The sequence below is a fragment of the Notechis scutatus genome, chromosome 6 (assembly GCF_049901735.1).
Source record: "Notechis scutatus isolate UNSWTSFEM ecotype Mainland chromosome 6, rNotScu1.2, whole genome shotgun sequence".
NCBI classification, from domain to species: Eukaryota; Metazoa; Chordata; class Lepidosauria; order Squamata; family Elapidae; genus Notechis; species Notechis scutatus.
In genome coordinates, this window is record NC_142014.1 from 58,662,971 (window position 1) to 58,679,489 (window position 16,519).

Sequence of the window (16,519 nt, forward strand, 5' to 3'; positions counted from 1 at the left end):
TCTCAGTCATCCAAATCATAGTTGTCCCAAAGGGGACTGGACTTTGATTTTCTTTGAAGCTGTTTCGCTTCTCATTCAAGTAGCTTCAGAACTGAAGAAGCCTCTTGGATGAGAAGCAAAATGTCTTCAAAGGAAAGCAAAATCTAAATTTAAATTTTGCCTTTTGAAAAAGCACCTTTGGGATACTAATAAGGAACTGCAAGATCTCTTAGAAGTACCTAATAGAACTGCTACAGTCCACTCAAGACCCACTGTTCTGAACAGATAACTGTATACTTTTAACTATCTTGTTATTTTCTATAGTGTTCTATAATGCTCTATAATAAAAGTAATTATTTTTCTATAGAAAAAAATAAGGAAAAATTTACCCACGTACCTTTTGTACATAGTCCAGTGATCTTTCAGGGTGGCATGATTATTTACTATCTCATCAAGTGTAAGTAAAACTGTCAGTAGTTCTCCAAGATGTTCATACATAGTCTGTTTGAAAAATTATATCAGTGATCTGAGAACATATCCCACACACCCAGCAGAACTTACTTTAAATAAACAGGATTGCACTCGAAATATCCCCCTGAAAAATACTAAGCACTACAGATGTAAATATGAAACATATAAGAAGGTAACAGTATTGAATATAATGCGTTCTTCACTTTATTTTATTTTTTAAAACTTACTGGGAAGTAAGGGATCCCCCAAAACAGACATTCTGGACTATTAAAGAACTCAATACAATATCATTCTTAGTATTTTAAAAAATCTGCCAAGGAAGATTTGATATATTTAAATCAAACCTTAAAGTTAACAACTTAAAAGAATTTTGTAATAAAAATAGAAGAATTTTGTATAAAAATAAAACTTTACCTGAAAATGAACTCCTGAAGTCTCTATTACGTTAGGTATATTCCTGGAAAACAAAACATATTTCATGTTACTTAACAAACACATTTTAAAGACCCAAGCCTTTAGCATTTCTCAATAAATCTGGAAATCACTTTCAATGTGTAAAACATATATGAAAAGGTAATTCTTGCAAACTGAGACCTACTTATATAATTAAAATTAGAATCATGTCCCACATAATTATGGAATGTAGGCCTATTCAAGTGTCGATCCAGAAAACTAAACATTATTCAACAGCCAAGTATGCTACTCAGCAATTTTGATCCTAATCCACTGTTTCTACAATGCTAACCAACTATGATTCCAAAAACACTATGGTGATGTAATTATGCAACTTCTGATAATCCATTTTGGAGAACATTCAGTTTGGTGCAGCAATTTATACATGATGATTGGAATAATGCCTTGGCTTAATTTACTAATCTTTCGTTTAACTCTATATTTTAAAATATTTTAAGTTTTATTACAAAGAGCCTGATTACTAATCTCATCTGTTAAAAAAGCATCTTAAAAAGATGAACTCAGGAGAGAATTGCTGCTTGCTAGAACAGTTAAGAGACTACAGATGCAAACTACTTGCAAGAGAGTCAATACCTAAACTTAGATTAGGAAATACTGTAGAGCAGTGGCTCTCAATCTTTTCTTCACCACGGACCCTTTTGAAATGCTTTTTGGCCAAAGACCATCAAGATTTAACTGAAGATTTAAATAATAACATTTCTTGAAGCCTTTGTGGACCCCCTGTGTGGACATCACAGTCCCCCAGAGATCCAGGGATCCCAGATTGAGAACCACTGCTGTAGAACTTTCCAAAAATCCAAACATTTTAGCCAATGTTTTTAATATTTTATGAGGGCTGGCCGATCAACAACTCATTTAAGAGAATGTGTCACAGCATGCTTTTGGCTTGTGCAAGTGTACCATTCCTTTGGCACAATTACAAAAAAAGGATATGGAAACATTATCTGCAACTTGCCATGTTAACAAATTAAGAATAATGGAAATAATATACACCAGGGATGGCTAGACTTTTCATCATTGCGTGCCGAAAATGTGCATGCACTCATAATGTAATGCGCACATGACCCCTCCGCCCCCTGAGTATGTGCGTGCAAACCCCCATGCACCTCTGCGCAAGTGTGCACAACACCCCCCTGCGCCATGCGTCTCTGCACATGCGCACGCATCTCCCCCCACGCATGCGAGGAAGATACCCGACAAATCAGCTGGCTCACAGGGGGGGCGCGCATGCGCAGTGGGTCTATTCCGGGCAACGGCTCGCATGCCAGCAGAAATGGCTCTACGTGCCACTTCTGGCATGAGTGCCATAGTTCTCCATCACGGATATATACTTTCAAACCTATATAGTCAGCTTGTTTTCACCTAAAATTACATTAGTCTAAAATGGGTGCTTCTGATACATTACATGATTTTTATAACAATACAGTGTATTACAGGGACTTCTCCACTTACAACCATTTGTTTAGTGACCATTTAAAGTTACAGCACTGAGAAAAATGACTTATGACTGTTTTTTTGACTAACAACTGTTGCAGCATCCCAGTGGTCATGTGAACCAAATTTGGACACCTATGACAGTTGCATTGTTGTAGAGTCGTGATCAACTTTTGCAACCTGACAAGCAAAGTCAATGTGGAAGCCAGATTCACTTAACAATTGTGTTACTAACTTAACAACTTCAGTGATTTGATTAACAAACTGAGGCAAGAAAGGTGATAAAATGGTTTGATTAACAGAGGCAAGAAAGGTGATAAAATGGGGCAAAACTTACTTAACAACCACCTTGTTTAATAATGGAAATTTTTGAGTTCAAGTGTGATCACAAGCCAAGGATTATCTGTACATTGAAAGATGATCGGACATTTTTTTATGAGTGCAAAGATCAATAGGACCCAAAACATTCCCCTTCCCACAGAACTAATAATTTAGAAAGCTGATTAACATGCGAGACCTATAATTTGTTCTTAGCTAGCGAATAATTACTTGTTACTGGTATAAAGGGCAGCTAATTGGTGTACTATGTTCATCACCACTTCATAGCATCGTGTCACAAAACAAGACAGCTCCTGCAATGATAAATTCGCACTGATCAGTAAAATAAACAATTTCTCAGTAAATACACTTATTTTACTCACAAACGATTCCATTATTACTGAGTGAATCCCCTACCTTTCCATCTGGGAGTACAAGGTGGCAGTCATAAGAAGTCCTTCCTCATTTTATCCTCCCAAGAACAACCCTGTAAGGTGGGCTGAGCTAAGAGATTGCAACTGACCCAGTGATATCCATGGTGAAGAAGGAACTTTGGCACATGCATGTATTTTAAGAGCTAAACCAACTACAGTCATAAATGACACGAGAGGTTTCTGGAATACTTTGTTTGGAATGGTATCCGATCCCTTTGGCTTTAGTACCTCAATGCTTATTTCTATTTATACTGCATAGCCTATAAATGCTTAATAGTTTATGTTCTGCACTGTCATTGTATCGTTTAATTCTCTGCATTTAATTCAACAAAGAAAAACATCATACTATGCAGGTGTTTTGAACTTTGACTCCCTGCAACTTCAAACATCGTAAACAATTGCAAAAAAAAAACAAAACAAAAACTGTGGAAACTATAACTCAAAACCCCTGGAGGATATCAGATTTTTTTTATTTAGCCTCTTCAGAGATCAATGTCTGAAAGTAAAAACAGGCAGCAGCACAATCATTAGTTATTTAACAACTGCATAGTAGCAACCATGTATTGCTGTAACTGGCTCTGGAGCAGGAAATTGAGTAAGAGTCATTTACGCCTCCACCTAGAGAATGAATCTGCATCTATATTTTCTGTTCTGTGGAAACAGATTTACTTTAGAAAGTTTCAAAAGAACAACGGTAAGAAGGTGAAAAATTTAAATTGTCTGAATTTATCTTCAAATGAGATGAAAGATTGGCTTTTAAAAGATTGCCAGTGCTGGAAAAGCTGGATTAAAGCAGGAAGCTTCGGGTTCAAGTCCATCCTCAGTCATGGAAACTCACTGGGTGAATTTGATTCAATCGCTTTCTCTGAGCCCAGTCTAGTTCAGAAGGTTGCTGTTGTGAAGATAAAATAAAAGGAAATCCTAATGTAAACATTCCCTGAGCTTTTTGTGATAGGATATACAACAAATAAATGAAGAAAATTAGAACTTATTCCTCTGCAATTCTAAAATGAAAAATGCAAACAAAATCTAGTAAATTGAAACTAAAAAAAAAAATCCAGAAAGTTGACTTCAAGCTCATTTTACTGCCAGATAATTTTTGAAAAACCAACTCCCTTTTTGTTAAGTGATGCTTAGAAAAAAACCAATCACAAGGTACTGAAATTATGCCAAAGGCATGACTATGAACTACAGGCAGCAAATTCAAGTCCTATTAATAAATATATTGTTTGTTTTCATCAAAAACATTCTCTTTTAAGATGTTTCCCGAGCTATACTTGCAGCATCAACTAAAAGTGATTCTTCAACTAGCTAGTTTCCACAAAACATACAATTTTATACTATTTCTAAAAGTCAATTTCCACACTGCATATAATTATTTTCTGATTTTCAAGGGAGGGAATGTCCACAACATTGAATCCCTTATTCGAGGCATTATCCATCTAATGTTATCACCTGAACTGTCTTTTCCTTATTTACCCAAACCTATCAGAACTGTTGAAGTCTTGTTGCTCCTTTTCTTTTCAAAGGCATACAGATTCATCTGCAGATGGGGAGTGTTTTAATCCACCATTGACACACTACTAATAGATGTATGCCAGAGTCTGTTATAAAATCTGCAAAGGATGGTGGACAAAGAAAAGAGAAAAACAGAAAGCTAACAATACAACACTACTTACTTCCAATTCACCCAAGGACATATACCTAAATCACTTTTGTTGTTGGCATGGGGGAAAAAATCCCACAGCACAATTACAAAGTCAACCACTTAGCAAAGAAAAAATTCTGCAAAAAATTGGTACTATAGATATTACCTGGAGAAATGAAATAAATCTTCCCATCTGTATTTGACTCTCTCCTTCCACCTTACTAGAATCCACAGCTTGAAAAATAAACATGAAAATTACCCTACTTTGAGAGAATACAATCATTATCAATCAATTATCCCTAAGTTATACCACAGCCATTTTTCCCAAGTCATAATTAAAACATATTACAAATTATGTCAAACCAATGGAATTCAAATGAAAAGCTTATCACAACACACAGCATTCATGTTTAAATTCTACTTTATTATCCTATACCGTGCAAAAATTACCCAGTTCACAAAAAGAAACAAGGGGAGGGATTTTATTCTCTAACAGATTTGGCCATTTAGATCTATTTGCTTGGACATTTCCCAAATAAATGTGCTTGAATTTGCCAACCTTCTTCCCAATCCCTGCATCTCAGTCAAGAAGCTATTGATAAAACAAATGTGACTTGTGCAGTTGTTTCAACACTCTCTTTGCTTCCTGCCAATAATCAACAGTGCCTTGTTTTCATTTTGGCAACATCTCACTACATGTTTCAAAATCGGGCATGACAAGAGAACAAACATCATAAAGATATTACCTGCGTAAAGTAATAATGGTTCATGTTACATTATTAGAAATACATACACATAAACAGACACACAGAGAGACACAGACTCACCATTATTAAAAGTCTGTTACTGAAGGAGTGTTCATTCCTTCTAAGTGTTAATGAGCTAATAACAAAATACAACTCTGAAAGCTGTGCATATTCATTATACTTCGGATAGAAAACAGATAGTCAGCTACCGAAAATATTCGGTACTGGTCAGGCATTTCTATCAAGTGTTTATAACTTCTGTATTGTCTGCTCACCATTTGGGCATTAACATTCTATTCATCACAAGATCAGTTTTAATAGAGATATTTCATGGCTTATTTATCAAAGCATCCAAATTGTACTTCAGCAATGAAACAATTGCTTAAGCATGTCATCAGTATTACCATATAATTTCAAAGTTCTAAACTAAATTACAAATTGGTTCCAATATAAAAAATGCAAAATGCATGTGATGAATGGTCTACTGTTGCTCTTCATAAATGTATTTTACACACACAAGAGGTAAAACTAGCCCATCCTATTTCAGAGGATGCTACTTGCAGGTTGTTCCTATCCTATAGCTATTGTTGGTACTGAGGCTGGAAAGAATTCCAAAACTTACGCTCTGCTTTTCCTATCTTGTTATATTGAACAAAGATTTAAGAAAGCATCTTTAAAGTTTATTACTGCGCACAGAATTTTAGAATAAATGTGTCCCATACAGCATAATTAATATACAATACTTACTTCCTTCACCATAAAACAGGAGGCCGTTATAAAACTTCGTTTCTGCCTAGGAATAAAAGCAGATTTTTTTTTTCTCTTGCACAATAGTCTATATAGTTTTAGATGATAAAAATGCATGATTCCATCTTATATATCAAATATGACTTCAGTATGTATGCAGAGGCTTATACATGATACAAGAGATAAGAGAGATTACCTCATGTTTTAACTTTTTGATTTCACAGCAAAGAGCAGCATATACAGTGATGACTTTGTTCAGAACCTGGATAAACAAGAGAAAGAAAATTCCAGGTTACTTTTATAAACAGAATAATTTTATAAATATAGAGGGGATAGAATGTAGGTATGATATCATCCGTCTCACATACAAACATTAATACAGAAATAAATACGTTTAATTCAAAATGGACATTTCAACTTTAAGAACTGGGGACTTCCTGAAACTGATCCTTATCTCTTTGTCACATCTTTTAGATTATAAACCTGGGAGCAGAGAATATCTTGTTTATTACTGATTTTTGGCAAGCAGCTCTGGAAATATTTCTAGTGAAAGGCAAGGTAAAATGATTTAAAACTTATAAACAAAAGATATATTATGTAAAGCACAAAAAGCGACAATGCGATATGTTTGTAATACGTTTTTGACACTGAGCAACATACCTTGTTTTCTGTCTTTATGAGTTCAAGTAAGGAAGACTGTTCATAAGGCAAAAGCTAGAATTAAGCAAAAACACAAATAATTTAAGGGAAAATCAGAGATTTGCAACATGATTGTTTTAGCTAAATCAGGGGTGTCAAGCACGCATCATCACAGCGTCGTCACATGACATATCGGAACTTTTTTTCCCCCTTCACTAAACCAGGTGTGGGTGTGGCCAGAGTGTGACACATCTAGCCCATGGGCTGCAAGTTCAGCCCTGAGCTAAATGAAACAGGAAGCTTAATCCAAACTGCAATTACATAGGACAATCCCTGTATTTATACTCTGAGGAAACAAGTATCATACCGGACAGCCAAGAGATCCTTTAAAAATTTCATTCTAAAACTATTAAACAGTTGTCACTGTTTGTGGTTGTCACAAGCTAAATAGCAACAATAGACAAAATCTTGAAATATAAATATTGGAATGGGGTGGAAATGTTATACCTTACTTCTAGAAGTTTATTTAATGAGTTAAAATGCTATCTTACCAGAGGCATAGGAAAAATGAACATATACATACATAAAAGGATTTTTCCCCAACTAGAATATTTTGGTGCATGCATAACAAACGAATAGTTGAACTAATTAAATATGAACAAATACACCAAATAGCATGGGGAAAACTGCAAATGCTTCTAATGATGGCCTGAAGCCAAAGTAGCCTACAACAAAGTGCATGGCGGCAGTTAAATATTAATTATTCAACAGAAGGTGGTTCTAGACAGATGGCTCTCAATGTAATTATTCAAAAGATCAGCACGTAGGTATTCCCTTTTCAGTGATGTTAGATTAATCAACAGAATTTTCAGCCTGTACCAGAATGGGAACTAGGAGGAAAATCTAACATAAATAGGGCAATAGGCTGGGGAAAGTGGCTCTGAATGTCTGATTGCTTTATAAAATTCTGTGCAAGTACAGTATGTAATTGAATAGTAAGAAGCTTGTGTAAAATGACATAGGCACATAAGGCTTACACATACATTTAATGCAATGGGGTCAAGATTGAAGTCCCAAACATCTCCAATGGAATCATCCAATGCATCTTCAATTCTCTTTAGCTGGGAAGTATATGCTTCAAGGAATTTCCCATAGTTCTTTAACTGCACTTCAGCGTGGATTTCTATGAGTAAACAGTATTTTCATTATAATATTTGGAAATACACTGATTAAGCTTGGAATCACAAAATTTACCTACATATATTCAAGCAATCACTTGTTTATTTTTTTAAAATCACTCAAAATCCCCTCTTCCATTTTCTTCACAGAGGTTTTGTGCTCCCAATCTTTTATTAATCAAGGATATATAATAATAATTTTAATATTGTAGCAAAAAATATTTCACCACAAATCAGTCATTCTGCTGTTTCGATAATGGAATTTGTTGCAGGAAGATTTATGAAACAGATTTCAAACACTAAAGATCCAGTGAAGTCTCCCTAAAGCAGTTTTACATTGATGGGTTACATTGTTTTACAAGTTTTACACTGATATTCCAACCAACTGAAGGGCACAGGCTGGGAATGCATGAACTATGAACTTCATTATCAATCTGTAAGAGGGTACTTGCATGTTGCAGTTTTGTACTAGTATAAATAAACATTCATTATTTAAATGTTTAACCAATGAACTGGAATTACAACATGCAAAACAGGAAGCTGTTTTTCTTTTTACACACTACTAAACATGGTTGCTTACAATAAAGCACTTTCAATTCCTTTTAGTGCCTCCAACCCAAGAGACTGGATTTTAAAAGACTCAGCTGCTTTATGATTTCAGCAACAATATACAAGTGAGTTAGAGATGTAAATGCACATTATATTCTCCTATTGGCAAAGCAAGTTATAACCAAATGTCAATGCAAAGACAAAACTACTCAAATAAATTCATTATATTATGACATTTTCTACGTAACTATTATGCAATATATTTGATAAGATAGTTTTGTAATTAAATATTTTGTAAGTGACAAAATATGTATTTTATGCATAATTTAAAACATATGCAAGTGTACAGAACATTTCCAAGAATGGTATATATTCCAATTAATATTCATATCATGTGTCATGCCCCTGGTGGAGACTGTCTCTGAGGAAGAGGAGGAACAGCCAACAGGGAGTGGAAGTGTGGCTCCAGAGGTGGTGGAGGAGGCTGGGGAAGGGCAGAGGCTGGCTGAGCAGTCAGAGGAGGACCCAGGCCAATCCCCTATCCATCCTAGGGCACGCAGGGAGGAGAGGATCAGGGTAAAATGTGGTCTACTCGGGAGGAGAGGGCCATGATCCTCTTCATGGGTTGCAGGTGTGAGATCTGCATAAAAGGTTGGACCTGCATGCTAACAGACGCTGGAGACAAATTACTGTTTTATTCCTAAAGAAGGTTTATCTTGGTTGATGTTCTTCCTGAAGTTGGCAATTATCTATCCTGGTCTGTCGTGGAACTTTATTCAATGCAGTTTGTTTTTGGTTTTTACTTCGTTATCGCCTCTTTGAATTTGAACTGTGTTGCTTTCCTTTGAAATGTTATTTTGAAAATAGTTTACTCCTCCACTGTGAACAATTAAACAGTGAAGCCAAGTTGAAGGCATTAAAGGATTTTTAGTTACGTTTTGGGCTTTGTTATATTTCTGATATACTCTGAGTCATCACATCATGTTAACATCTGCAGTTCATGCATATCTGTAAAAAAGTTCCAAAATACAAATGAAACAGACTGTCAAGTCCCAATTTCTACAAATTAAGGAGAGAGGTGCATATACCAAGTCTCTTACTTCAGCATGACTTCATATTTCAGCTAAAGCAGAGCACAGCTGCAAGAATATTGTCTCTATCCCAAAAAGAATATGTAAAATATGGAGAATATCTGCCAATTGCCAAAAATAAAACAAAAATAAAATAAACTATTCTGGAACAATCAAGTGAATCAGAAACCAACAGAAAGCAAAGAGGAAGTAAAGTAAAGCAGGGAAATTGCTGTCAAAGAGGGAAGAAAACATAATCTCAATTGGGAAGAGGGAAGGGCCTGTACAGGAAAAACATTCTACCATCATAGCAGCAGAAGACTAACATTTAGTTCTTATAAGTTATACAGGTAGTCCTCAACTTACAACAGTTCATTTAGTGACCAAAGTTACAACAGCACTGAAGAAAGTGAGCTAAGACCATTTTTCACACTTATGACCTTTGCAGCATCCCCATGGTCACATGATCAAAATTCAGATGCTTGGCAACAGACTCATATTTATGGCTGCAGTGTCCAGGGTCACGTGATACACCTTTTGCAACCTTCTGACAAGCAAAGTCAATGGGGAAGTCAGATTCACTTAACAACCATGACACTAACTTAACAACTGTGGTGATTCACTTAACAACTGTGGCCAGAAGGGTCGTAAAATGGGGCAAAACTCACTTAACAAATGTTTCACTTAACAACATAAATTTTGGACTGAATCATAGTCATAAATTGATTACAATAGACATTATACCCTGTTACATTATTGCTAGAGAAAATTATCTTGGAATTAATGAAATATGCTATGAAGATATTGCTCTTTTACTCAGTATTCATCTGAACTACTTCTTACTTCATCACTCACTACCACTAAAACAGACTAGACTCCTAACCTCATTTATAAAAATGCAGTAGAAATAAAGAAATCTTTTATTCTCATCCTATGCATTATCAGTCCTGCATAGGGGAAAATCTCAATCATATTCAGTATAATACTGATATATATTCAAGAGGCACAAATTATACTCCTTTCAGTCCAAATTAATCATCCCTTACATTCATGGTTCTCCGTAATTATTCTTACATTTCTTTCAAACTTGAGCACTTTTAGATAGGTAAATGCAGTTATGGGACCATTCCTCCAGAGTGCATCAAGACAAATTCCTTGTGTGTCCAATCACACTCGGCCAATAAAGAATTCTATTCTATTCTTAATTAATCCCCATTAAAAAAACTCCATAGTTTACTGTTGAACAAAAGTGCTTTAAATCAATTACAAAGGTCAATCATTTGAAGCCATGTTAGCAAAAAAAACAAAATCTACAAATATTTGCCATGTTCTCAATCTTAAATTTTGTCCTCAAACATGTTAATAATCATCTACAGAAATTAGGGTCTGCGTTTCCATTTCAAAATACCCTTAAAATTATTCATTTTTAATAGTTTAGCGCGGGGATTGGGCCCTTACAATAATGTAAGGACCGAATAAGGACTAACGCAAGGACCGAATAACACAAACGGGGCAGTGTGTGTTATATTCCATAATTCACTTGAAAGAGGAGTAAGATTTCACAACAACTTTTTAACCACGAACTTTCCTGCTTCGGACAAGTCCTGTGTGTGTGTCTGTTGCATATCTGGGGGTTTGACACGGGTTTTTTTTTCATCTTTAGGCAAAGCAGAGTGTGAACTTTGTGTAAGGGACCCAAACTATCTTTTTAACACACGAACACACACACCAGCCACCTTGACTGGGAAGAAACGGATGAACGTCCTTTTGCGCCCCCACCCCCCCAACCGCAGACAATGGACAAGCTCTGGACGCAAACTAAGCTCCTTCCTTCGGTCCGGGAGGAAAGAGTTAAATTAATCCCGGAGGAAAGACCCATTCATTCGGCGGGACGCGGGTGGGCGGAAAACCTTTCCACGGAGAGGGCTTGGCCATTCTCCCAAGAAGAGCCGGAGCATCATTGCAAGCCCCCCCCCGCCCCGCTCCGCAACCTCTCCCTTGGTTTGCCCTGATTCGGAGCCAAGGTTCCCGCTGCAGGCCTTCCCCCACCCCACCTCTTACTCTGAGAGCCGTCGTCAACGCGGTCGAATTCCCAATCCGCCGAGAGGGTCTCCAGCGCCATAACGGACCCACAGTGGCGGCCGCGGCGGCAACAGGAGCACCGCTCCTACTACAAAACACGGGATTTCCTGCCACGCCCGCAAGGCCTATTGGGCAATGTAGTTCTTAAATTTAAAGAAGGGGATTAAAGGAAGCTGAACGGAGAGTGCGTGGCGCGCTTTTCGATAGCGGCTCCTGGCGGATGAAGCGTCGATAATCCGTAAAAAGGGTGGCTGTGATTACTTAGGTGGCGGGTAGAGGGCGGTATTGTTCAATACATTGCTTTTACACACAAATAGTGAATCTTGTGACTTTTGATTATTAGTTCCTGGTCTAAAGGAAAAGGTTGTGGTTCTTGTTACTAATAGTCAACCCTGTCTAAAATATGCAGTTCCGTATAAATAGAGTCAGTTTATAATACAGGGTTCGTGCCTGATGAAACACGAGGTCAATCCTCTCCTGGTGCATTAAGCAACAATTCAGAATTCTCAGCTATTATAACCTGTATAAGCTTGGCAAACAATGTAATTGTTGTGAATCAATAAAAGTTACTAGCATAAATGCAAATCAGGGTTTGGAAACCTGCACACCTGATTGGCCCTTATACAACAACTAGGGATTGGTCCATAAGTAGTCCCTGATTGGCCACTATTTTGACACTTCTCATTGGTTATAAGTTTGAACTTGTTGCACATGTCATTGGTTAATAAGGTAGCAGATAACCCTATAAAAGGGTTGCTGTTGCCAATAGCCTTGCTCTGTTCTGTTCTATTTACGATTATTAAAGAGTTGAAGTCACTGGTCAGATGTCTGGTCTCCATTATTCCCCAAACTTAACAGTAATACTGGAGAAAGATAACAAAAACCAAACCTTGACTAGATCTTAATAATAATGGTGATTTCCCTCTTTGAGTCCTCAAACCTTTACCAAATAAATACTTGATACAGTTGACTACAAATGATTTGTTTGGTAGGGAAAGTGATATGTCAAAGGCATTAAATGGAACATGTGCTTAAAATGTTAGTGGCCCAGAAAAAAAATGATGAGAAGCTGTGCCAATGTTGAAAAATGGTAATGCTAGTCCTGAAAAAGTACTAAAATATGAATGGATGCTTATGAAATGGAGTTTTCACATATATAAAACTGCATTTGTGCCTGACGATTGGAAGAATTATGCTGTTGTTGCAAAACAGAATGAATGCAAAAGTTATAGGGCGGGGTGTCAAACTCAAGGCCCATGGGTCGGATTCAGCCTGTGGACATCCCACGGGGCCACGGAGCTAGGGAGGGCCGTAGTCGGGAGGGCTCTGTTCTTGCTGGCAGAGGGCTGCAGGAGGGTGTCATGGCCAAAAACAGCCCTCCTGGGCTCCATTTTCACTGGCAGAGGGCTAGCAAAACCAACGAAAACAAAACAAGAGGAGAAATGTTCCCCCTTTTGCATTTGAGTATGCAGGAAGGGACAGGAAAGGAAAAAGGGAAAGAGGAAAGAAAAAGAAAAGGAAGGAAAGATGGGAAGAGCGCAAGGAAGGAAAAAGAAGGAAAGAGGGGAAGGAAGAAGAAAGGAGAAGGAAGAGGGAAGGGAAGGAAGGAGATTATAATGAGAGTGAGGGATGGCTGAGGAAAGTCCTGATTTAGTACTTGGCCACCACAGGTGCCCCCGACACGAGTGATGTTGAGCTAGCCATGCCCCCCCTGGCCACGCCCCCCCAAGATCAAATATAACCCTGATACTGCCCTCAAGGAAATCAAGTTTGATACCCCTGTTATAGGGGGATTTGATCGGAAAGGTATTTGGCAAAATTTTGACTGAAAATGCAAATGACAATGAGCAATAAGTCTACTACTGCAGTGATACCGTAGCTATTTGTACAAAATATCCTTTAAACAGATACAGAGATTGCTATGGCAGAGTTCCCCAACCTTTCTGGCTTTGAGGACTGGGGGGGAGGGGCAGGGCGACACAGGGAATGGTTCCACACAAGCAGCAGCAACTGTGTGGGCTTACACACAGGTCCATTTGCGCAAGTGGTGGGAACATCCGCCTGCCATCACACAAGTGGGGATCCGCATACACACATGCGCACCTACTGCTTCTGCGGCCCGGTTCTGAACTGCTCACAGCCCAGCACTGGGCCACAGCCTGGGGTTGGAGACCCCTTTGCTATGGTATAGGCCTTATTGTACCACCCACATCCTTTTTTTTTAATTGGCATAATTTGCCCATTTCACAGTAGTGTCTCTAAATCAGGGGTGCCAAACTCAAGGCCTGTAGGCTGGATCTATCCCATGGGATGCTTAAATCTGGCCCACGGGACTGGCCTGGAAACAGCAAAGGATTGGCCTACGGTGCCTCTGGCAGCCAAAATGGGGCACAGGGAGGCCATGCGAGCCCCCCCCCCCCCCGCATGCCCTGTTTGGCCAGCAGGTTATTTCAGGAGGCGTCTGTCCTGTCTCCCCGCCCCCCACGCCGGCCCACAGAGGAAAACTATAATCCTGATCCAGCCCTTGAAGAAATCCAATTTGACACCCCCCCGCTCTAATCAGAGAGATGCAGCATATAAAAACACAATTTAAATAATATCAAAAGAGCATAAGTTAGCCAAGGTAACTAATTTAGGAAGGGCAGTGAAACCTGATGCTGAGCATGAATGTGCAGGTTAAATTTCTCTTCTCCAGCATGAAATATATGAATGTGAGAAAATTTATAGTGTAGTTGCTGAAAAGTTAGGAAAAGTTTCTCCCATCCTTAATGCATCAGCTTGCAGTAGCCCAGGAAAAAATGTAATAACTAGTTTATTCCTCAAGAGGGGACACGTGTTGTCTTTAAGGAGAATATCACCAGGTTTAAAACGGCCAAAATGGTGACCACAACTGTATGTATGTGTCACGTGTTGCCTATTTTAAAGGGGGAGACAATGACTATGGTGGATGACTTAGCCTTAATTCCAAATGAAGTTTTTAAATTGGACTTTGAAACAAAGCATTTTTAGTGATCTTTAAAAAAAACAATCATTCACCTAAAATTATTACTGCTTTTCATGGAATTTTTTTTCCTTAGGAACAAATGCACATACATATAGTTTAAGAAATAAAAGTAGAATAGCTGCACCACACCTTTTAATTAACAGAACTAGGGATTCTGGAATTCTTTGGGGTAATTAACTTTTCTAAACAATGTTTATAGTTTGCTTTTCTTTATAAAATAATGTTCAAGCATCTGATATTAAACAGTGTAAATGAATCTTTATTTGTTATTAAGACCCTTTCTTGCAATAAAATCCAAAGATGGGCAATACAATTCAATATATAAAGAAAGGCAGAATGTTAGCATGCAGTAGAAGTTTAAAATAATGAAAATAACTTGGCATGAAACTAAGTTTAATGTGGTTTTTAATTCAAGTATAATCTAGATAATAGCAAACATCAAATAATAACAGCCTGCCACAATGGGGGGAAGTGTGTATCATTCTTTGTCATATAATCCAAGTACAGTAGAGCAAAAGAAAAAAAAAATTAGAACTGAAACAAGAAAAACAAGCTGCCTGTGAAAACTTGCTTAAAAGGTTTTTCCCAATGGTGAGAAAATTACTATTATAGTAGATTGTCAGAAGATAAATGAGAAATTGTGTTACAAAGTAGACAAACAAGATATAGCATTCACACTGTAGGTCTAAAAAAATGTTCTCCAGTGGAATACAACCATGTCTTGTAATATTCCCAGCTTTCTCCAAGCTGGTACATTCCAGACATATTGTATGATGCAGGTTGTCCTTGATTTACAACCATTCATTCATTTACTATTACAAGTCAATGGCACTGAAAAAAAATGACTTATGACTTCTTCTTTTTTACACAGTTGCTAAAGGAGGAGATTGCTTTTCAAAGTGTGTAGGGTGTTTTTTTTTTTGTTTTTTTTTTTTGAAGAAACAGGGCTACTTGGTGCCCTTGGGTAGGTCTGATATCTATGTATTTAATTAATTGGGATGGAATTCCATTGGAATCTATACCCTGCTGTGCAGAATAGAGGACAAACTTAGGCAGGAATTGTATGGGACGTTTTTGATCCAAACTGGAAGCAATCTCACCAGTTTGTTTAATTGACTGTTCCTATCAAGACCAAGCAAACTACTACTTTTTCCCTCTGTTTTGAAGGCAGGAGTAACACCTGCCCTTCTCCAGTCCTCTGGCAGTAAGCATATCCTCTGTGATTTCTCAAATAATCACCAAAAGAGACACCAAGGTGACATCTACACATTTCTTCAAGACTCCTTGTTGTAACAGAGAGAACGTATTGATGATAACCAGATTCTCCCTAATTAACTCCTGACTATCTTGACTTATCTTCTTCTTTTTGTCATAGCTAGAACCAGATATAAGAAATTTGAGCAGAACAGTAAGATCTTTCCCATCTGTAATCTGCGCTACGCAAATCTATTGCAGCTCATTCTCTCCTGCAAGAAAAGCCAGGCCTTAGCATTGCCCACATGCTGTGCTCCAGATGGGTGTCCTTTGCACGCAACTGGATGTCATTTGCACACCCAGCCAGCCTGATCCAATGGATGAAGAAAATGGGAAGGGTGGTCTATCATAATAAGAGGATGCTAGCTTGGAAAGGCCCAGTAGACAGAAGTAGGCGAACAAGACTGCAGCTAAACCATTACCCTTTCTTGGTAAAATCTGCACCTGTTGAAAATCTAATCTGTCAGGTAACAACCATGATTCATCCCCACC

At 37.7% G+C, this 16,519-nt stretch overlaps 1 protein-coding gene across 4 annotated transcripts in view; it reads right to left on the minus strand.

Annotated features, from left to right (window-relative positions):
• The window catches only part of WASHC4 (WASH complex subunit 4), a 38,196-nt gene extending 26,335 nt beyond the window's left edge, over nucleotides 1-11,861 (minus strand). For all 4 annotated transcript variants that reach the window (XM_087968416.1, XM_026694988.2, XM_087968415.1 and 1 more), the window contains exons 1-9: nucleotides 11,749-11,861; nucleotides 7,934-8,073; nucleotides 6,912-6,965; nucleotides 6,448-6,513; nucleotides 6,252-6,297; nucleotides 4,925-4,992; nucleotides 2,908-2,990; nucleotides 865-907; nucleotides 377-480 (exon numbers count right to left, since the gene is read on the minus strand). In XM_087968416.1, the coding sequence (XP_087824542.1) occupies nucleotides 377-480; nucleotides 865-907; nucleotides 2,908-2,990; nucleotides 4,925-4,992; nucleotides 6,252-6,297; nucleotides 6,448-6,513; nucleotides 6,912-6,965; nucleotides 7,934-8,073; nucleotides 11,749-11,809 (665 nt within the window). In that variant the 5' untranslated portion in view covers nucleotides 11,810-11,861. The remainder of the gene's footprint in view (nucleotides 1-376; nucleotides 481-864; nucleotides 908-2,907; nucleotides 2,991-4,924; nucleotides 4,993-6,251; nucleotides 6,298-6,447; nucleotides 6,514-6,911; nucleotides 6,966-7,933; nucleotides 8,074-11,748) is intronic.
• Between the last annotated feature and the right edge of the window lie 4,658 nt (nucleotides 11,862-16,519).